The 23,090-nt window shown below is 46.2% G+C and overlaps 1 protein-coding gene across 4 annotated transcripts in view; it reads left to right on the top strand.

The window, feature by feature from the left end:
* The window catches only part of ERG (ETS transcription factor ERG), a 302,582-nt gene that overhangs the window by 79,102 nt on the left and 200,390 nt on the right, over positions 1–23,090 (top strand). For all 4 annotated transcript variants that reach the window (XM_047796627.1, XM_047796615.1, XM_047796592.1 and 1 more), the window contains exons 2-3: positions 4,748–4,849; positions 17,173–17,251. In XM_047796627.1, coding sequence (XP_047652583.1) covers positions 17,213–17,251 — 39 coding nt within the window. In that variant the 5' untranslated portion in view covers positions 4,748–4,849; positions 17,173–17,212. The remainder of the gene's footprint in view (positions 1–4,747; positions 4,850–17,172; positions 17,252–23,090) is intronic.

Below are 23,090 nucleotides of genomic sequence, written 5' to 3'. Positions count from 1 at the left end.
AGACAAGGCAATGAAGGAGTTGGTATTTGTGATTGTTACACAGCCTTGTCTTTCCCACTAGACTCTGAACTCATGGCAAATCACTCTAGTCCAGTGACTGCATCTGGAGGAAACTGACTTAGTGCATGTTGGATAGATGGGTGGATGGATGGATAGATTGATGGATGGATGGATGGATAGGTTGATGGATGAATGGGTGGATAATAGATGATAGATAAAGGATGATGGATGGTTGGATAATGGTTGGGTGAATGGATGAATAGATAATGGGTGGATGATAGGTAGATAGATTGATGGAGATGGATAGATCTGTGGATGGATGGATGATGGATGGATAGATTGATGGCTGAATGGATGGATGATGGATGACGGATAGTGGATTGATAGATGGAGGAGCAGTGGAATAAATGAATGGATTTGAAGAGCAAGTTGAGCTTAGACCGTGGAAAGAGACAAATATCAACATAATTTCTTAATTTCGGGGGTAAGTCAGTCAACATTTCTGAGCTGTGTTCTGAGAGCAGAAGAAGATCCTCTACAGTGTGCCTCTCCTGCGCGCACTTTCACGTTCATCCTTCCGCTCATTTATCGCCTCTGCTTGCACACTTTCCTTCCCATTCATGTTGAAGACTAAGGGCCCATGGTGTCGTCGTTACTTTGAAGAGGCAGTATCACTCCGTGCTGCCTGGTGGAATCGCCGCCTCTCTCGTCTTTCTCTGATGACCCTCATCACACTCTGCCTCCAATCAGTCATTTAACTAGAGGGGTAACCCCCCATCAAACCCTTCGTTTATTGAGGGCACCGTTCTGTGTCACCTTTAGTGACTGCACACTCAATGCATGTGTAGACTGAGATAGATCAGTTATCTTGATAACAGTTATTTGTTTCCCAAGTCTCAGATATAATTTTGTAAGTAACCACAGCCATAGAAAACAAACTTACGGCTACGAAAGGGAAAAGGGGGTTGGGGAGGGATAAGTTAGGAATCTGGGATTAAGATATACACCCTACTGCACTACTGTATGTAAAATAGATAAGCAACAAGGACCTACTGTATAGCACAGGGAACATAATCAGTATTTTGTAATAACATATAAGCAGAAAGAATCTGTAAAAGAAAAGCAATGTGTATATGTGGATATAAATATACATATATACGTATAACTGGATCACTGTGCTAACGTGATGTGTAGATCAATTACACGTCAATAAAAAATAAAATAAAATAAAATAAATGTAAGTAGGGAGATTTATGGGCTGGGATAATTTCCAGCAGATCATTTTATTTAAAAATTAGAACAGAAAAGCGTATTCAGCATGTTTGTCGGAGTTGATACGGGGGTTAAAGAGAGGAAGGTGACTCTCTTGCACAGGCCTGCAGGGCACATGATGCTTTGTGCCTTTAGGGTTGATGAATTCTATTCTTCCCCTCCTGAAGCAGAATCCAGAGGCTGCCTTTGTTTCTTCCCTGACATCTCAGCATATTGGTCTTATCCTCAGGCTCCCTCCTCTTGTGGTCCTAGGATGACTGTCAAAGTTCCAAGTATCACGCAGATAGTACGATATCATGGGACCTTGCTTTGTTGGCAGAGAGCCTTTCTCCAGGAGTCTCCTAGTCACTCTGCTCCGTGTTGAGGTGACCAAAATTGTATCCCGTGCTCATCCCTAAGCCAGCCAGAAGCAGGGGGTGCCCTGATAGGATTTGCCACTGAAGCTGGGGCAGGGTCAGCCTTCCCCAGGCATGTCAGAGGTGGGCTGCATACCCAAGCAAGGTTGGGTTTCCTGTCAGAAGAAGGGGGCAGCCAGTGTGTCAGCTGCCTTTACCCCCTGTGAGGAGAATGGGCTCCTCCATGGCTGTTCCCCATGACATTCCCTGGCATTGCTGGGGCGAGTGGAACCTCACCAAAGATGGCTCCTGTTCACTCAAGGGCCAGGGTGTGTTCTGTCCAGAGGGCAGCTCTCTGGGACAGTCTGGGACAGCTCATTTTCCATCCTCCAAGGAGCTGACCTCAGCTAATGCACCATTCGCTGTTGCTGACACATGGTGGCCAGGAAAATCTGTGTATGGGGAGCAGCTTCTTGTTGGCTTCTTGTGGGGAACGAGAGGTTGCAAGTCCCCGATCATATGATGCCCTGCGGCTGTCCCCTTAGCCCTGCCACAAACACTGTCTCATCAGACGTGTACCATCTCTCTCTAACCCATGCTGGCAGATGGGCAAACTGAGGCCAAGAGCAGCCTGCTGGGTGCTGGTGGTCAGCACCCACCTGGCTTCGAGCCCTGGCCTCTTTGGGCACCACAGGTGCTTTGCAAATTAAACTTGCCTGTGGGATGCTCAGGTATACTTGGCTTGACCGTCGTTTCCAGTGAGAATTTTCCAGCGATCACGATTACGTGGGTTCTCCTACTGTGTAGAACATGGGGCGCATGGGATCCGGGGGTGATGGGCTTCGGAGCCCTTGACTGGGGTGGGGCTAGGTGCCACGTTCCTTGTCCTCTGCTTCCTGCAGGACCAGGGGCTCTTCAGTGGGCTTGAGCAGTTGTCTCTCATACGAAAGTTCTCAGATGGCTGTGTTTTTTGAGTTCTTGAGTCTGGTTTGCATAATTTTCTGACTTTTCTGCTTTGATGGGGCTGGCTGTTACCTCACGCGGCTGGTAGCGTGCCTTTCTCTGGCAAATCTTCCTTCTCCCCAGACTATGTGACATCTTTTTGGATCCTTTGTGGCTTCTCAGCCGGGTTACGGATAATTTATGTTGTCAGATAAATGCCCTCTGGGTAAATGAAATATTAATGACATTATAATGCTAATTTAAAAGAACTCATTGCATATATTTAATAGAATCTTCTCTGGGATTTGCTCTTGTCTTTAAATCAGCTCCAACAATCTTCCATCATAAATCAAGTTATTCTTTTGGCATAGAAGAGGTTTTGGCACAAAAGTGAACTATAGGATGACACAGTGCAAGGAAATTTTAGCCCAGGCTTTTAAAACTTGTGTTCCCTTTGCAGCCGTTGGAAACTACATAATATTTTAACCACGTGTCCACGGAGAGCATTTAACCAAGTCATAATCAATATTGGCTCTTGGATTTAGAGGAAAAGAAATTTGGAAACGCCTTCATTAACTCAAGATCTTTGCAGCCATGCAAAGCATGACCTCATTCGCTGCTGTGTCCCCCGCCCCTTTCCTGCTAAGCGGCCTGTCACTGAGCACGGGAGGCCCTGGGCTCTGTGAGGCTGGAAGCTTCTCCTACATCCCCATGAAGGAAGCACTTGGCAATGTGTTTAGGATTATACGGTGCTTATTCTTAGTTCCCTTCTGTTCATCAAGATGAACGTTCTTGGTTCTGAAAAGGTGGAAAAGGCCCACAATTATGAAGAAGAAAATACGGCCTCCCACAATCCACACTGGAAACTCAAAGACCACTTCCGGGATCAATTTCATGCACTTCCTCAGAGCTTTTCTCCTGTGCTTCCTGTCTCCCCATTGCTTTTCATTCATTGTTTTTCTTTTTACAGTGTTGGAATCAGACTATATATGGTTTCGTACTGTAATGTCCCCCCAAGAATTTCCATACCCCGCAAACACTTTGCTCGCCAGTTGGGCCTTTTGGATAAAAGGTCCTGATGCACAGACCCACAGCCTTCAGGTGGTGCTGGCTGGGGGCCCTTTTGGGTGGAGTGGGAGGCTGTGGAACCATTTATAAATAATATCGCCCATTGCAAATATTGATTTTGATGCACTTCTTAAGGCATTTTCTAATTTGGAAACATTTTCAACCGAAAAAGCTGCCATTTGCAATTTGTCATGTTGTGGGGATGCTATTAAATGTACTGCATATTTTGGGATTGGATATTTTACTTGGAAAGTTGCATAAGCACGGAAATTCCTGTATCTCCAAAAAAAGAGATTGGATTTTCGAGCTGTGCCAACAGGCATATTCTAAAAAAAAATTTTTTTTCTTTTGGTATGGTAGTGCTCTAATCTTTTTTTAAAAATATGGATTCTTATAGCATCTACAAATTAAAAAGGACTGTTTCTTTCCTGGGACTAAAGCAGTTGTCTAATTATACTTCTCAGGATGTTGAATAAACCCCAAGCTCTTTGTTTTGAGCAGAGAAAAGTGGTCAAATAGTGATCTGGGGAAACCGTTGTTACTAAAGTTGGGGGCTATAAGGAAAGGAAAACATTTTCAGAACATTTGCTTTGGAGAAGTATAGGTGGGCTTCAGTAGGTCAGTTCAGCCTTGGTCTTCATTTCATTCCTAATTTTTGCTTCTTAATGCTGAATTTCCCTTGGAGCACCACTGCCCCCTATGCCGCCCCCCGATTTTTTTTTTTTAAAGGGAAGGATTTTAAGTTCATCCCCCTTTTAGGATATTTTATTTTATTTTTTGCTTTTTATGGTAGCATCCGCGGAATGTGAAAGTTCCCAGGCTAGGGGTTGAATCAGAGCTGCAGCTGCTGGCCTACACCAGCAAAACAGGATCCAAGCTGTGTCTGAGACCTACACCACAGCTCAGGGCAACACCGAATCCTTAACCCACTGAGCAAGGCCAGGGATTGAACTTGAATCCTCATGGATACTAGTAGGGTTGGAAACTGCTGAGCCACCATGGGAACTCTGAGGATATTTTAAAATAATGTTTTAGAAATGGGTTCTGTCGCAAAATGTCCAGTGGATCCTTGGTTTTAATCTTTGGGAAAAAAAAAACCCAAGGTTTAATATATTGAAATTCTCTTTCAGGTTGTTCCAAGATCTCTGAAGATCCAGGAAAAGCCGTGTTGACCAGAAGTAAGACAAATGACTCACAGAGAAAAAAGATGGAGAAGTCAAGAATAATTAAAGGTGAAAAAAAAAAAATCCCATAACCCTACCCTTCCTAGTCAATAATTTTTTATAAAAAACATGTGAATATGTAAAGATTTTGTATCTTTATTATTTGATATCTGTGGTCCCCACACTCCAAAGACCTTCCCTTGGGTCGTTTGCTGTACGTTGAGGGGTGATATTGGTTCCATTGATTTCCCCCACAAATAAGAGGACCCTCACCCAGCTATGACCTGTTCCTGCCCCCAACATTGTAGCTTTTTAAAAAATCACTGCTTTCAGGAGTTCATGTTGTGGCTCAGCGGGTTATGAACCTGACTAGTATCCATGAGGATGCAGGTTCAAACCCTGGCCTCCTTTGGTGGGTTAAGGATCCAGTGCGGTGCAGTGTAGGTTGCAGATGTGGCTTGGATCTGGTGTTGCTGTGGCTGTGGTGTAGGCTGGCAGCTGCTGCTCTAATTTGACCCCAACCTGGGAAATTCCATATGCTGCAGGTAAGGCCCTAAAAAGCAATCAATAAATCAATAAATTAATTAATTTAATTAAATAAAAATCACTGCTTTCCAAGCACTTTAGCCATCACAGCTCCTCCTTTCTTCACTGCCTTCCACTTTCTCCCATTCCTTCTAGAAGAATCCAAGCGCCACCAACAAGGTCTACGGACCGGTGCTCTTATGATGGCCGTAGATGTATCTTTCTGTCCCATTACTAGCTTTACTTTGTAGCTAGTTTATAGTTGTTTCGCCTGAATTCAATTGAAACCTCATTTTAAGTGGCACATGCAAGGAATGAGTCTCTGCCTTCAGTAACTCTGCAAAACAGAAGATAAAATAAAGGTGGAGGATTTCAGCGCTTTATCTACAAAACCCTCCCCTTAGTTCGGGACTGTCAGGCTTCCCTTAAAAAAGCATTCCAGACACGGAGAGCAGACCCGTGGCTGCCGAGGGGGAGGGGGAGGGGGAGGGAGAGGGATGGACTGGGAGCTTGGGGTTGGTAGATGCAAACTATTGCATTTAGAATGGATAAGCAGTGAGGTCCTGCTGGACAGCACAGGGACCTCTATCTAGTCTCTTGGGATGGACCATGACGGAAGATAATGAGAAAAAGAATGGGTAAGTACGTGCTTCTGTATGTGCCTTGGGTCACTTTGCTCAACAGCAGAGATTGGCACAGCATTATAAATCAGCCATACTTTAATTTAAAAAAGAAAAAAGCCTTGCAGGGGTTGGAAGAGGTTATGGTGGGGCCCTAAGCTCTCAGGGTTTGTAAAACCCTCCCTTAGGCCACAGAACATGTCTCTCTCCTCTGCCTACATTCAGCCAGGAGTGAGGAGCGGATGGCTGTGCCCTGAGCAGAGCTGGTGTCCAGGTGAGTCTGGATGTGGTTCCTGCGGCCATGCCCCCATCTCAGGACCTGTCATCTTCATCAGTTAAGATACTGCAGTTAAAATATTGACCATCAAAGGGTATTAGTCTGCAGGGCGCCTCTATAACAAAGCATCACAGACTGGGGGGCTTAGACCACAGAGATTTCTTTGCTCCCAGCTCTGGAAGCCAGATGTCTGAGGTCAAGGTCGGGTCAAGGTTGGTCTCGTCTGAGGGTTGGTGGAAGCCTCTCTTTCGGGCCTCTCTCCTTGGCTTCTTGGTGGTCATCTTCTCTCTGCATCTTCACATTGTCTTCCCAATATTCAGGTCCCCTCGTCCACTTTTCCCTTTTGTGTAAGACAAAAATGACCGCTGTCTTATTGGGTTACAGCCCACCCTAGGGACCCCACTTTCACCTCATGACCTCTAGAAAGACCCTCTCTCCTCATAAGGTCACGTTCTGAGCTGCTGGGGGTTTGGACTCCAGCGTGTCAAGGGTTGTGTGATGGATGCAGTTCAACCCGTTGCAATAGTGACTTGTGTTCATGTGGGAAGATCAGCCGTCTCCTCCTGATGGGCTTCAGTTTCTTATTTTCTAGGCAAACCTAAGGTGCCTTTGGTTTCTCAGACTCCCATCCCCCTCTGGTCTCTCCTGCTTCCTTTGGGGAGGGCGGGCGCCAGGCCTGGGAGGGGGGTAAGCCAAGCAAGACGCAGAGTTTAAGGAGGTATCCCCTCTTATTTTTTTTTTAAATAGAATCTTATTGGACTCTAGTTGACTGGCAGTGTTGTATTAGCTTCAGGTGTACAGCGGAGTGAAGCAGTCATACATGTAAATACAGCCATTCTTTCTTCCCACGTAGGTTATTGAGTAGGTTTTCCTGCGCTCTGCAGTAGGTTCTCGTTAATCATCTGTTTTAAACACTCCATGTTTTTCCTTCCCAGGGGGGTGCTCCCTCTTAGCTGCTGGCTGTGCACTGCAGGAGCCTGGGAGGGGGCACCTCCTTAAATCATAGGCCCTCGGCGGGGGGCGTCTCCCTTACCTCCCGCTTCCCCCAGTACTCAGCGTAGGTTTTGCTGGTAGAAGGCTGACCTGCCTGATACCCACTCATCTAGAACGAGTGTGCCTGATGACGGGTCCATGCAGTGAATGGATCCATTATCCTGAGTTTGCTTAGAGCCATTTTGCCTAAATGTCTTCACTTAATGACTAGTGAGCCTGAAATTAAAAAGACTCTGTTTTAAAACGAAGGACAAAGGGCCCTTATGAAAAACTGGCCATTTAGTTCTTGAGAACGAGGCCCCTCAAAGTTGCAAGATTTTATACACTATCAGCATCTTTGCTTTCTCCCTTCCCCCCCTCTGCCCCCCACCCCAACACCCCCAGCCATGATCAGCACTTTGCTCAGTGCTCACTATGTGCCCAGCCCTGTGAGAGGTTTTGGAGGTGTCGTTCAATCTATTACCCACCAAGGCCTGAGGGAGGACGTGGGGAAGATCAGCCAAGCAGGGGTTCAACCCAGGTGCTAACCAGCTGGAACAGAGCCTGGCCAGATCTTGTGTTTACACCTGTGTGAACCACTGAACCTTAATTTGGAGGTGGTAATTGAGACTCTTCCCCCTCCTGACATCAAACAGGTGGTGTCTTTCCTAACACCATCGGCCAGTTTTTCCAGCTCTTCGATGCCAACCGAGTAGCCTACCATTTGAGTCCATTCTGAGGCTCTTTCGAGTTAGTGCCCGACACCGCAGGCTAAAGGCTCCCACGAACCCGCCCCCCACGTCAGAGGCCCGTGGAAAGGGTCTGGTCCCCAGGCTACCCACCTTGCTGTGCACCTTGGCTGTAGCCCTGGGGGCCCGCACAATCCCCCTGCTTAGGGATCCCCGGAACTCAGGGCAGCGCTGTACCTCCTATTCCAGCTGATTATAAAGGGCACAGATGAGCCCAAAGTGGAGGTTCAGAGGGCAAGATCCAGAAAGGTTCCGGGCACAGGAGCCCTGGTCTCTGCGGAGTTGGGGGGCACCCCCCTCTTAGCACGTGGATGCCCTCAACTAGGAAGCTCTCCGGATCCTGTCCTTCAGGGGTTTTTATGAAGATTTCCTCCCACAGGCGAGATGGATCACGAATTCAGACTCCAGTCCTGCCTCCTTCTCCAAAGGAGGGGATCGGGCTCAATGGTCCAGGTCCTGGTCCAGGCTTGGTGGTTCTGAGATGGTCCTGAAGCTCTTGAGGGGTTCCCTGAGAGTCACCGCATCAGAACAAAACATGCTCCTGTCACCTTGATCACCCAGGAGGTTCCCAGGGTTTTAGAGCTCTGTGCCAGGACCTGGCAACAAAGGCAAAGTATGATTTTTATTATACTCCGTCCTACGATCCCCATTTGACTGATGCGTCACTAAAGCCCATCCAAGGTGGAGCGACCTTTTCTAGATCTGAAGAGGAAAACCAGGGCTGGGTTCCATCCGCCCTCTGATGCTGGGCCTCTGCTGGGAGATGCTGCTCTCCACGAGAGCCCTGTCCCCCAAGCTTCCAGGGCCTTCCCTTGCCCAACCCCCCTCCACACTGCCCTTGAGGTGCCTGCGAACCCAGAGCCCCTGCCCAGACTGGCGTGAGCATCTTTCCAGCCCTTGCAGGCCCCTTTCGTGAAGTCCCTGTCCTTGGGAAGGTCCTGTGTGTGTTTCTCCAGATCTGAAGGATGGCCGGTAGGGCCACCCTCTGACCCAGTGTGGCCACGTGGACTGGAGTGTCCCCATGACTGTGTGGGGGCCTCGCAAACAGGACAGAACCGGGCTGGAAAGAGAAGAGGGGTCTCGCCCCAGCCCTGCAGATATTCAAGTCTTCTCTTAAGCATTTTGCAGCTTTGATCCCCTAACTATAAAATGCCCATTTTCCTTGGGGTCCTGCGTGCCAGTCCACACTGAAGGCAATTATAGCTAAGACAATGCAGATCAAATGTTTGTTTCTGTTTAGGGCCATTGGCATTTCAGAAACAAGAATGAAGAAGGGAGTGTTTCCTTTTTCAAGCTACGCCGTCATAAAACAATACTGGATTGTGAAATCCAAAGTCATAAGCATACACATCACCAAAGGAATGTCTTGCAAGAAATACCTATTAAAGAAAGGGTTTTTAGACAACATGGATTCAAGTTCCCCAAGGGTTCAAGGGCAAGCGAAATAGAAAATAAAAGGCTCCCATGGTGATATAAAAGCACCAGGTTATTCATCATCGACTAAATATTTGAGAAATGATCATTAGAAACACAAAAGTGGACTGGAAGTGCTCTTAAAAAAGGCCATAAAATGCCTCTCAATGGGCAAAAAAGAGCATGCACAGAACGACTGCAGAAGGAGTCGAGGGAGGGAGGAGGCGTGAGAAAGATGCCAAGACCTTCATCCTCCTGGGCTTTGGGTGCATTGCTTGTTGGCTGCTCCAGTTTGGAAGATGCAGCCTCGTTCTCAGCGAGTGTTGAGAAACCCCTGGATTGATGCTTGATGATGCTGTACTGGTGGTGATGGGTGTTCGGGAAGCGTCCTCAGGCTCCCTGAGCGGGGTGGGGGGAGCTGGGAGGAAATTTGATCCCTGCTTCCATGCCTTCCTGCCAATCCATGTGCCTCTCATTCTTCAGTGCTCCTTGGAGGCCCCTTCTTGACCATCCACGTGTCAGCTCTCGTCTTCCTCTCGGTATCAGCCTTGCCCTGCTGGGCACCGCCAGGGGCTGCCTGCCCTCAGGACTGACCTCTTGGTATCTTTGTGCCTGGTTCCCCCATCTCCATCCCTCGAGGGGTGGGACTCTGTGGCATCTGGAATCTCTATGTCCTCTTGCCCACAGTTTCATCTTTATGCGTTGCAAGTACCCAGCATTTCCCCATAAAAGACACCAGATATAAACACTCGTTAAGTTGATATCTTGCATGGTTACAGATCAAATGGCCTTTGTAGCTTTTATGCCATTTCTGTGGTCTTGGATATCCAGTGTGTCGATCCCATTTCATTGGTGTTTGGAATCCCCAGCAGGCTGGCAGGGTCCCATCGTGTGAAGTGAGAAGTCACTTGCTCCTGGAAAGGGCTCGGGAAGCCCACAGAGTCTTCTGGTAGAAGCTTCTTGGTTCCTCTTCAGTTTCCAAACTCGTTTTTGCTTGCTTGGTTTGTTGTTTTTCTTTTTAGGGCTGCGTCCGCAGCAAATGGAGGTTCCCAGGCTAGGGGTCTAATGGGAGCTGTAGCTGCCAGCCTACACCACAGCCACCGCAACGCCAGATCCGAGCCGCGTCTGCCACCTACACCACAGCTCAAGGCAACGCCGGATCCTTAACCCACTGATCTAGGCCAGGGATTGGCCCCGCATCCTCATGGATACTAGTTGGGTTCTTAATTCCCTGAGCTACATAGGGGACTCTGACAGTTCTCCTTCTTTAATGTGGGTAGGCGCTGCTCTCATCTGAGAGATGACCGTTCTGGAACACGCGGATGGCTTCCTTGGGGGCCTGGTACCTGGTGCAGGGCTCATCTGGGCACCCACCTGGGGCCTTTGCCACCTGGCTGTGCTGCCCTGGAGCCAGGGAATGGGGTTCCCAGAGGCAGGAAGGGAAAGCTTCTGTTTCTGTTAAGGTCTGGACTGAGGACCCCAAAGCGACCCTTCTTCTGTTCTCTGGATCACAGGCAGCCCTTGAGGCAGCTGGGCGTGGTGGGCAGGGGACAAATTTGGGCTCGTGGACTTGAGTGGCAGCATGGGGGAGGGGCAGGGAATATGCTGAGTGATCGACCCCAGAGAGATGCTGAAATCTGCGGCCAGAGCGGTCCCCCAGAGCCTAAGGTCCTTTTGTCAGGAGGCGGCTGGATGGACCTGTGCTGGGCCGAATGACCCTCAGAGAAGACGGGTGTTTTCCGGGGATGACTTCTGCCCCCCTGAGAGGGCATCTTGGGGGACTCGAAGGCTTCCCGACAAGAGGACCCAACCCCGAGAGACCTTGGCCAGGACCCCCACCTCTCAGCCTCTCCTCTCCCTCTGGGCCAGGAGTGTGGGTTACCTTCCACAGCTGCCCATTCCAATTTCATGACAATGCTTCATTCCTTTTGCATTTTTAGCATCTCTTATCCCCCAAAAGGATTTGCTTTAGACTTAGGGGAAAAACTAGCATAGTTTCCCAGATCACGAAATTTGGCTGTAGTGAAAAATAGCGTCTGAGGTTCCCCAACTGTCAGCTTCTTGGATGGCCAGGCTCCCCTGATCTTTTGGGGGGATGGACCCCCAGCACACGGATCTGGAGGTGAGGGCTTCTCAGGAGAAGCCCGTCTGTGCTGGAAGTGAGTGTGTTTGCACCTCGAGAGGGTCAGAAAGCTGGAAATGCAGATTTCTTGGCTCCTGGCATATCCCTGGAATCGGGCGTTCAGTAGCAAACTGCAAGGTCAGCCTTTGAGTCTGTTGTCCTGCAATCAAGCTAGTTGTATTTATTTTGCGGTTTACTACTGCTAAGAGTCATAGGCCCGATTTACAAAGAAGAAAACACACAAAAGTAACAGTTAATTTAAAAAAAATCGTGGTACTGAAAACCATAAATTAGAAAAGGCATTTTCGGGAGTTCCCATCATGGTGCAGCAGAAACGAATCCAACTAGGAGTCCCTGGCCTCGCTCAGTGGGTTAAGGATCTGGCGTTGTGTGAGCTGTGGTATAGGTCGCAGACACGGCTTGAATCTGGCATTGCTGTGGCGTTGACTGGCAGCTGTAGCTCTGATGAGACCCCTAGCCTGGAAACTTCCATATGCCATGGGTGCAGCCCTAAAAAGCAAAAAAAAAAAAAAGAAAAAGAAAAAGAAAAAAGTGCCAGAAGACAACTGATGGATGAGACCTACAGAGAAGCAAAGATTGGTTGGGGAAAGGTTCCTGGAGCCTGGAACCTTGGGGGAGAGTCCCGAGGATGGGAGAGGTCACCTTGGGGCCCAGCTCTGGCCAGAGTGTGGAGGGAGCCTGGGGTGGGTGTGGGGAAGAAGTACCCTATTCTTCTCACCTCCCATCCCCTGGTCTCTAGATGGGGTCCCACTGATCAAAATTTGATGATGCCAGAAGGTGAGGGAGCCCTGCTGGGCCGTCTGTAGGGGTCAGCCCTCAGGGTGGGATGGGGCAGGGCGGAGGTGGGGCATGTGGAGAGCAGCTCTGGGATGCAGAGGGGCAAGCTCACAAGAACCAGAAATGGTTTATCATCTGAAAAAAGGAATATACGGGATGAAGTATGTATCTCTAGACTACAGGCATCTTAAAATTTGTTAAAAGGGTTTGTGGTATAGGTGTTTGTTTTTTGTTTTTTTCTTTTTAGGGCTACACCTGCAGCATATAGAAGTTTCCAGGCTAGAGGTCAAATCAGAGCTGCAGCTGCTGGCCTACACCAAGGCCATAGCGACACAGGACCCTTAACACACTGATGGAGGCCAGGGATAGAACCCTCATCCTCATGGGTACTAGTCGGGTTCGTTACTGCTGAGCCACAAGGGGAACTCCTGTTAAAATATAGTTCATTTTCCATGTTGTGCCAATTTCTGCTGCACAACAAAGTGATCTGATCATACGTTTACGTACATTCCCTTTCTCATGCTATCTTCCAACAGGGTCTCTCCCAAGGGATTGGATAGAGGTCCCTGTGCCATGCAGCAGGAGCTCATTGCTTATCCATTCTAAGTGGAATAGTTTGCATCTACTCACCCCAAACTCCCCGTCCATCCCGCTCCCTCCCCCTCCCCCTTGGCAACCACAAGTCTGTTCTCTATGTCTGTGAGTCTTTCTGCTTTCTAGACAGGTTCATTTATGCCTTCTTTTAGATTCCACATATAAGTGATACCATACTGGATTTGTCTTTCTTTTTCTGACTTACTTCACTTAGTATGATAATATCTAGTTGAATCCATGTTGCTAAAAATGGCATTATTTTGTTCTTTTTATTTTTATTTTATTTATTTATTTATTTATTTATTTGTCTTTTTGCCATTTCTAGGACTGCTCCCGCAGCATATGGAGGTTCCCAGGCTCTAGGTCGAATCGGAGCTATAGCCACCGGCCTATGCCAGAGCCACAGCAACTTGGGATCTGAGCCGCGTCTGCGACCTACACCACAGCTCACGGCAACATCGGATCCTTAACCCACTGAGCAAGGCCAGGGATCGAACCCGCAACCTCATGGTTCCTAGTCAGATTCGTTAACCACTGCGCCATGACGGGGAACTCCTATTTTGTTCTTTTTATGGCTGAGTAGTATTCCGTTGTATATCTGTACCACATCTTCTTGATCCATTCATCTGTCAGTGGACATTTAGGTTATTTCCATGCCTTGGCTATTGTGAATAGTGCTGTAGTGAACATACGGGTGCATGTGTCTTTTTGAATTATAGTTTTGTCTGGATATATGCCCAGGCGTAGGATTGCTGGGTCATATGGTTGTTCTATACTTAGTTTTCTGAGGAACCTCCGTACTGTTTTCCATAGTGGTTGTACCAGTTTACATTCCCATAAACAGCGTGAGGGTTCTGTTTTCTCCGCACCCTCTTCAGCATTTGTTATTTGGAGATGTATTAATGATGGCCATTCTGACCGGCATGAGGTGGTGCCTCATAGTTTTGACTTCCATTTCTCTGATAATTCCTAATGCTGAGCATCTTTTCATGTGCCTACTGACCATCCATATGTCTTCTTTGGAGAAATGTCTATTTAGGTCTTCTGCCCATTTTTCAACTGGGCTATTTTTTTTGTTGTTATTGAGTTGTATGAGTTGTTTGTATATTTTAAAGATTAAGCTCTTGTTGGTTGCATCTTTTATAACTATTTCCTCCCATTCTGTAGGTTGTCTTTTCACTTTTTTTTAATGGTTTCCTTTGCTGTGCAAAAGCTTGTAAGTTTGATTAGGTCCCATTTGTTTATTTTTGTTTTCATTTCTTTTTCTTTTGTCTTTTTAGGGCCACATCCACGGCATATGGAGGTTCCCAGGCTAGGGGTCAAATCGGAGCTACAGCTGCCGGCTTATACCACAGCCATAGCAACACAGGATCTGAGCAGCATCTGCCACTTACACTACATCTCACAGCAATGCCAGATCCTTAACCCACTGAACAAGGCCAGGGATCGAACCTGCAACCTTGTGGTTCCTAGTCGGATTAGTTTCCTCTGTGCCATGGCAGGAACTCCCTATTTTTGTTTTTATTTCTATTGCCTTGGGAGACTGACTAAGAAAATATTTGGATGATTTCTGTCAGAGAATATTTTGCCTATGTTCTCTTCTAGGAGTTTTATAGTGTCATGTTTTATGCTTAAGTTTTGAAACCATTTTGTGCATGGTGTGAGGGTGTGTTGCAGCTTCACTGATTTACTTGCAGCTTGCTGAAGAGTCTCTTCTTTTCTTATTTTATTTTATTTTATTTTATTTTTGCTTTTTAGGACCGCACCTGCAGCACATGGAGATTTCCAGGCTAGGGGTCGAATCGGTGCTGTAGCTGCCAGCCTACACCACAGCTCACAGCAATGCCAGATCCTTAACCCACTGAGTGAGGCCGGAGATCAAACCTGCGTCTTCATGGATGCTAGTCAGATTTGTTAACCGCTGAGCCACGACAGGAACTCCTCTTTTCTCATTTTATATTCTTGCCTTCTTTGTTGAATATTAATTGACTGTCATTGTCTGGGTTTATTTCTGGGCTTTTCTGTTCCATTGGTCCGTATATCTGTTTTTGTAGCAGTACCACACTGTCTGGATTACTGTAGCTTTGTAATATTGTCTGAAGTCTGGAAAAGTTATGCTTCCTGGTGTTTTTTTTTTTTTTTCCTTCAGGATTCTTTGGTGATTCTGGGTCTTTTATGGTTCTGTATAAATTTGGGAGTTGTTTGTTCTCGTTCTTTGAAAAATGTTAAAGGTAATTTGATAGGGATTACATTGAATCTGTAGATGGCTTTGGGTGGTATGGCCATTTTAACAATATTCTTCCAATCCAGGAGCATGGGATGTCTTTCCATTTCTTCGAATCCTCTTTAATTACCTTTATTAATCTTTATAGTTCCCAGGGTATAAATCTTTCACCTTCTTGGTCAGATTTAGTCCTAGATACTTAGTTTTTTTGATGCAATTTGTAAAAAAATTTTTTTAAATTACTCAGTGAATTTTATTACATTTATAGTTGTACAGTGATTATCACAACCCAGTTTTATAGCATTTCCATCCCAAACCCCCAGCCCATCCCCCACCACCCAACCTGTCTCCTTTGGAAACCGTAAGTTTTTCAAAGTCTGTGAGTCAGTATCTGCTCTGCAAAGAAGTTCATTGTGTCCTTTTTTTAGATTCCACGTGTAAGTGATAGCATATGACGTTGGTATCTCACTGTCTAACTTCATTTAGCATGGTAATTTCTAGGTCCATCCATGTTGCTGCAAATGCTGTTATTTCTTTCCTTTAATGGCTGAGGAATATTCCATTGTGCATATGTACCACCTCTTCTTTATCCACTCCTCTGTTAGTGGACATTTATGTCGTTTCCATATCTTAGCTATTGTATATAGTGCTCCAATGAATACTGGAGTACCTGTGTCTTTTCAAGTCATGGTTTTCTCTGGATAGATGCCCAGTAGTGGGATTGCTGGATCAAATGGTAGTTCTATTTTAGTTTTCTGAGGAATCTCCATACTGTTTTCCACAGTGGTTGCACCAATTTACATTCCCACCAACAGTGCAAAAAGGTTCCCTTTTCGCCACACCCTCTCTGGCATTTAAGTTTGTGCACAGCAAAGGAAACGCCAAATAAAGCAAAAAGGCAACCCATAGATTGGGAGAAAATATTTGCAAGTGAAGTGACTGACAAGGGAGTAATTTCCAAAATTTATAAACACCTCCTGTAGCTCAATAGCAAAAAAACAAACAATCCCATCAAAAAATGGGCAGAAGATCTAAACAGACAGTTTTCCAAAGACACACAGATGGCCAAATAACACATGAAAAGATGTTCCACATCTCTAATATCAGAGAAATGCAAATCAAAACAGCTATGAGGCACCACCTTCCCCTATCCAGAATGGCCACCATCAAAAAGTCTACAAACAATAAATGATGCGATTTTAAAAGATACTGTATCTACTCCTTTTCTGCTCTTTCATTGTTGGTATGCAGAAATGCAACCGATGTCTCAATGTTAATCTTAGATCTTGCTCCTTTGCTGAATTTGTTTGTCAGTTTGAGTAGTTTCTGTGTGGAGTCCTTAGGGTTTTCTATGTGCATCTTAAAATTTCATTTATTTAAATTTAAATTAAAATTTTAAAAGAATTTAAATTTATCTTCAAAATACAGAGTGAAACCTGTTAACTTACATCAAACCAAAACTTTTGTGGACCTTGGAGTCAGGCCAGTCTGACTTGAATCCTGGCTCTGTTGCTTATTAACCAGGGGTCCTGGATGAATCAGTGACTTTCCTGGGTGTCCATGTGCCCAACTGGACAGTGGGAATGTGAGCTCTGAGTGGTAATCAGAATTAAATGAGAAATTCGTGTGGCGTCCTTAGCCCTGGGGCTGCCGCTTCAGCACTTAGTGGACAGTAGCTGTGCTTTTTATTAAGGGCTTAATCATGAAACTTAAAGATGTGTAGCTGGCATTCATCTCACTAGAAACTCCAAAAGTCTGATTCTCTAAAACAATAGAACATGTCTCATTTCATCCTGTAAGCCATCACTCATAGATGCTGTCCAAGTGAAGTGCTGTGTGTGAATGGAATTGAACTTGGGTTTGGAGGGACCTGTCGTATTAGGGTTGGGGGGCAGGAGCTAAAAGTCAGTGACAGTCCCAACAGAAGAGAAGTGGGTATTGTAGTCATTTACTACGTGTGTCTAAAGGCACATGTTTAAGGCAGAGCTGGGTCATTTTTCTATGGCTGTGCTGAGTCCAGCCCTAACAGAGAACAAAACACAGAAACGTGTTATTTACTGCTGTTTGTGTGGCCTCTTGTGTCTCCTGGCTGTCTCAGGTTCTGCACGGATGGTACCTGAGCTGGCTTCCGGAAGGACATGATTCAGACTGTTCCAGACCCAGCAGCTCACATCAAGGTAGGTTCCATCTCAGCCAGGAAGCTGCCCTGGCTTCGCCTTGGCGGATGTTCCACAGGTGCCTGCCCACCCATAAGTGAACACCGAGGTCAGGAACCTGCAGCCATGGGCCACCCCAGCCCACCCAAGGAGCAAAGCAAATGAGTCTCATGTTTTTCTTTTCTTTTTTTTTTTTTTTGCGGGGGTGGGGGAGGGTTGCAATTTCCCAGTGAGTGTTTATTTAAGACATGTTTACTCTGTAATACCAACTCTTTTATAAAGGGTTCTTACCAGGGTTTGCACATTTTTCAGCGGTTGAAAAAATCAAAAGAAGGATCCTACTGCAGGACGCAGGTACATTAGGTGGCATTTAGATTTCATTGTCCAGAAGGAATGTCACACGGAGCCACAGCCCCACTCGCATCTCCATCACGTCTAGCGCTGCCCTCCCGCTGCCACTGCAGAGTCGGGTCCTTCCCACACAGACCCTGCGGGCTGCAAAACTGACAGTATTTACTGTTGCGCTCTTCGCAGGAAAAGACTGCTGACCCCTGAGTTAACGTCGAAAACCACATCCCAAGTTGTCTAACTCCTGCTCAGATCCCATCTCCTCCACACTTGCTGGGGTTACCTAGGGAGAGACGAGGGGCTGAGGGCTTGGGTTTCCAACACTCGGCCGTCCTTTTATCTAAGCTGCTGACACGTCAGCAGCTTGTCACCCTGCACCTGCTCCTCCATCCCCAGCCCCACGTCACCTCCTCATTGACAGCTCTTCCTGGGGCGCTGGAGGTGAGAACAGGGAACTGAGGTTCGAGCCAAGGCGAGTCCCCAAAGGAAACTGGCCCACTCCTTTCAATGCTATGCGTACACGTGGTTATAGCCACCAGGAGGAAATGAGATGATGGTTTTCATACACTTGATCCAAATAAAAGTTATAGCAAAAGTTGGGGCTCGAGCTACATTCTCCAGATAGGCTGTCTACACCTGGGCTGACTGGTTCACCTGTCTACATTGGCCCACCTGGCTCACTACCTTGCCAGTTCTTGACTTTCCTCATATAAATTCATTTCCCCTAATGGCCCCGTCGATTTTACTAATTTATCCTCCACCTAAAACATTTATTGCAAATGAAAAGTGGCTTATAAGGGGAAGGAAGTTTTATGGTATTGAAAATTGACTTTTTTTTTTTTTTTTTGCACTGCAACAAAATGCCCTCCAAAGTGACATTCACACACACATGTGAACATACACACACACACATTTTAAAGGCAGTATATTTGGGAGAGTGTTATGTACCATGTGTGCAACTCACATTCATAAATATTTGATTTCTTTGAAAATGGAATTAGAGGAATTCTCGTTGTGGCTCAGCAGGTTAAGGACCCAACATAGTGCCTGTGAGGATGCGGGTTCGATCCCTGGCCTCACTCAGCAGGTTAAGGATTTGGCATTGCTGTGAGCTGTGGCATAGGTCACAGACAAGGCTCGGATCTAGCATTGCTGTGGCTGTAGTGTAGGCCGGCAGCTGCATCTCTGATTGGACCCCTAGCCTGGGAACTTTCATATGCCGCAGGTGCAGACCTAAAAAGAAAAGGAAAAAACCAAGTCGCAATTGGAAGTAATAAGAGTGTAAATGCATTCTCTGAGCTTTGCAGGTGCTCCTGCGGTGTCAGGACTATGGGGAATCCAGGGGTGTGGAGGACTCTGAATTTATCCCAGGACAGGGAGGAGCAGAACCCCCGGGAGACACCGTCATTTGATTTCTGTGTCATAGTTTCTTGGGGCATGGCTATTATGTCTACAGAAACGCAGGTGGGAAATCTCTGGTGGATGTGATACTGGTTTCTTCAGAAATACCAGGAACACGTTTGGTGCGTGTGTCTGTGCTACATACACATGGGGGGAGAGGACTTTTTTCACTTCGTCTCTGTTGACCACGAAGCTGCAGGAAGCCAACAAAAGCTCTCAGCGAAGAAAAGCGATACAAGAAATACCTTCTAGAGTTCAGGGCAGGAGCAGTAACAACTGAAATCCATTCGGACTGGTATTTTTTCCCCTAACCAACCAGAGGGAGAGATGAGGTCGGCAAGAAATTATTGCAGGTTTTCGAAAGTTAATTCTTCAAGCGCAAATAGAACAAAGCTGAGCAACGTGCTCTCTGAAAGCGTGTTTGGCAGAAGTGTTCTGTATTTGATCTCAGGAATGGGCTCTGTTTTCAGCTCTGATCATCCTATTATCATGTCGACCCATGTAAATACAAACGAAGGATAATTATGAGAAATGGTGACCCCAAGAGTTTCTTAAAAACAGATTTCAACTCAAATTGCTTCTGTGTCTTTTGAAGACATGTGGTAACTGAGAGTTGCAGAGATTAATCGCTGCTGTTGTATTAACGACTCTTCCTTGTGGACCTGTCAAATTCTACCTGTTGGAATTTGGATAATTATTCCTGGATGACTTTTTTTTTTTTTCCTCCCCATATATGAAATTGGTGTCCTCAATAACGAGGTCAGGAAAGTAGATTGCCTTGCACTGTTTCCTTAAAATACCCGATTTGGGAAATTTATTCAGCACAGTTTTCTGTGCTGAGAATTTTCTGGTTCTGGGCTGAGGAAGGCGGCTCTTATTTCCAGGAGAGGAAGTTCTTATAAATGATACGTGACAGGTTCCACTTGATAGGTTAATGTTAGTAGTGGAAGATTTTTCTCTTTGGCTCATTGCTGCAGAAATGTTTTTCTCATCTGGGGAGGACTTGAATTCTCCATAGAATTGACTGCACATGGCAGGTGTGCAGGGAGACAGCCATGAAGATTTTATGTGCTCTTCACATTCATCCATAGGCTGATGTGCAGGAAAGAAAGCCTCCTTTTGTATTTAAGAACTGTATTCTGCCTAATTTCCTATAGTTCTTTTCTGCTGGAGCAAATTACCTTCACTCTTTCATATGTTTCAAGATCTAGAAGTCGTTTTTAAAAAAGAGGGATAAGATATTCTTGATTTCAATAATATAACAACTGTGGCAATTGATTTAAAAAGAAAACGAACAGAAATTTAAAAGCATTTTTCGCTTGTTTTTTTATTGCTAAGAATACTGAGTCATTAAGCACATTTGGTTTTGTCTTGCTTTGCTGGCCCTTCTAAGCACTTCCTTATAATAAAAATTATGGTAAGTGTCACACCAGTGTGTTCCTAGCTGGTTGGGTCATGTGACCATGCCTCTACTCTGCTGAGGGGGAGTGCCTTTCACTGCCAAAGATGGACCCATATTCTTATCTCTGTTACCAAATCCAAGCTCCACCTGCTCCACATGGCAGGACAACAAATTTAAAGAGGAGTTGTTGGGGCAAGGAATAGCGACTTTATTTGGAAAACCAGCCAACCGAGAAGATGGTGGACTAGTGTCCCCAAAGACCCATCTTACCTGACTTAGAACTCAGGCTTCTTTATGACTGGTTGTTGCAAACTTAGCACCAGCATCCTTTGTTCTTGCAGCTGCCCACATGGTCTGGTCACAAAGTCCCTGTAAACCTCCAGGAAGACTCTTGTTACTTTCTCCTCTGCAACTTTTTATCTCTGTATGAATGGACAAGTGTTACATTTTTAAAGGTCAGAGCCTTGAGGATGGGCTGTCCATACATTTCAGGCTCTAGGCAGTCTTCTTTTCCCGGACCTCAAGAGCCAGCCTGACTAAGCCCAGGCAACAGAGCACAAGGATTAGAGCGGAAGGAATAGATCCGACATGGAGTCAGGTCTGTTCTTCTCTGTTACAGCCCAAGCAGGGGAAAAAGGCTAGAAAATCCATTTTATTAGGAATTGACAAAGATCTTGGTCATGAATTCTCATTCTGATCAAGGAATTCTCAATTTCCGTCATTGCATTTCCTCCTAAGAGCTCTGTTTTGATGTCTTCATTTACTGCCACTAGATGAACAGGAGCAGCAGCGTACTCAGGTTTATAGCTTTAGAGAGACCTATGACGGGTACATTTTGTAATCGTTCCCACTGTTGTTCACAAACAACCCACTTGGAGTTCGGTACGTTTTGGAACTGACCAAAGGAAGACAGGACTGAGAGGGGAAGGGTCTGAATTTTAGTGCTACCCCCTAGATCACTGGCTCTGTGACCTAGAGATGCTGGTTCCCAAACTCTCTGAGCTGTGTGTTCTTAGCTAAGTTCATGTCATGGTTAAGAGTGAGGGTCCTGGTGTCCTAGGACTCGATTCAGATCCTGCTCTATCATTATCCACCTCGGTGATGCCCTACAACTTCCTTGATCTCTCTTGGCTCCTTGCTATTTAGGGCCACCCCTGTGGCACATGGAGGTTCCCAGACTAGAGGTCAAATCAGAGCTGTGGCTGCTGGCCACAGCCACAGCCACACCAGATCTGAGCCGTGTCTGCGACCTCCACCACAGCTCACGGCAGCGCGGGATCCTTAACCCACTGAACGAGGCCAGGGGTCAAACCCACAACCTCATGGTTCCCAGTCAGATTCATTTCCACTGAGCCACAGTGGGAACTCCTTGCTTTTCCTCTTGTATGAACTAGAAGTGCCTGCATTGTGGGTTTAGTATTAGGATTCAGTGAGTTCTTAAGGTTACCCACCAAGACCCCACGGAGTGTCCAACTATGGTGAGCTATTATGGTCTGTGAAATGGGGGTAACCCGTCCATCTCAAGGACATGATAACAGCATGTCCAATATACACAGAGCAGCGCAGGTGTGTGTTAACAAATACTGAGTTAAGTGAAAAAAAATCTGAAACCGCATATGCTCTCTGGCACAAAGCTACGTATGTATAGGAAAACGTGTGCTTCCCGAACAGCATCTTGTCCTTGTCATGGATGTGTACATATCTGAGACATATGGTGACCACACCAGAGGGGATAAGAACATATATGGGACATGTTGGTGGGTTGCTTAAGACACGGTTAGAGGATAAGGGAAACCATACTAATAATATACAGATAATGTCAGTTTCTAGCCTTCAGGTTTGAATGTGGCACAGAGGGTCCTCTCCTCCGCCATGGTGGTAAGTGGGTACAATATCAGTTGTGCCTTGGTACCAGTTTGGCGATACCTCCTAACAGTAACAATGGGCCAGCCCCCGTGCCCCAGCAGTTCACCCTTGGGTAGAAGTCTTACTGTATACCAGTGCCAGGAAACATACATAAGCTGAGAACTAGAACCACCCAAATGGCCACCAAGAGAACAGAGAAGTAACTTGGGGCCTAGTCCTGCAATGGAATACTATACAGCAGTTAAAAATAAACTACAAGCTTCTACAGTGTCTGTGCCTCAATGTGCATGATTCTCAAGGTTGAGTGAAGAAAAGGTCACAGAAGAATAAATAACAGTATGATTCTGCATATAAAGATCAAAAAGAGGCAAAACTACAAAACATATGTTTTTCAGAGACACATCTGTGGCACAAAGAAGAACAAAGGCACAATATGTATATAATTCAGATAGAAATTGCTTTGTAGGGGGGAGCTTTGGGGAGGGATGGAAGCCTTCTGAGGTCCTGTTGTGGGCTGAGGAGTGCCTGCAAGAGCATTTGCTTCTTTTGCCTTAAATGACACAGTATCACGTACCCTGTTTGTGTGAAGAGTGGTGTTTACAGTAAAGACCTTAAGATCCTGAAAGAAGAGAAAGGGAAGGTAGTGTTGGCATCAGCTCAAGGTGGTGTCATATTCGGGAAGACACTTTCTCACCGGGAACCCTTCTGCACTGTAGCAAGTCATTAATGTTAGAGATGGCTTGTTCCAGCGCTGGTCTAGCTGCTGGGAGGGCGGGAGACAGCTCTGGTCAAGAGATGGTTGATGGTGGTGAGAGGCTGTGTCTGCACCCAAGCTGGACACAA

The sequence above is a fragment of the Phacochoerus africanus genome, chromosome 1 (assembly GCF_016906955.1).
Source record: "Phacochoerus africanus isolate WHEZ1 chromosome 1, ROS_Pafr_v1, whole genome shotgun sequence".
Classification (NCBI taxonomy): Eukaryota; Metazoa; Chordata; class Mammalia; order Artiodactyla; family Suidae; genus Phacochoerus; species Phacochoerus africanus.
Note: the sequence above shows the minus strand (reverse complement) of the source record. Positions and strands in the feature narration are given on the sequence as shown.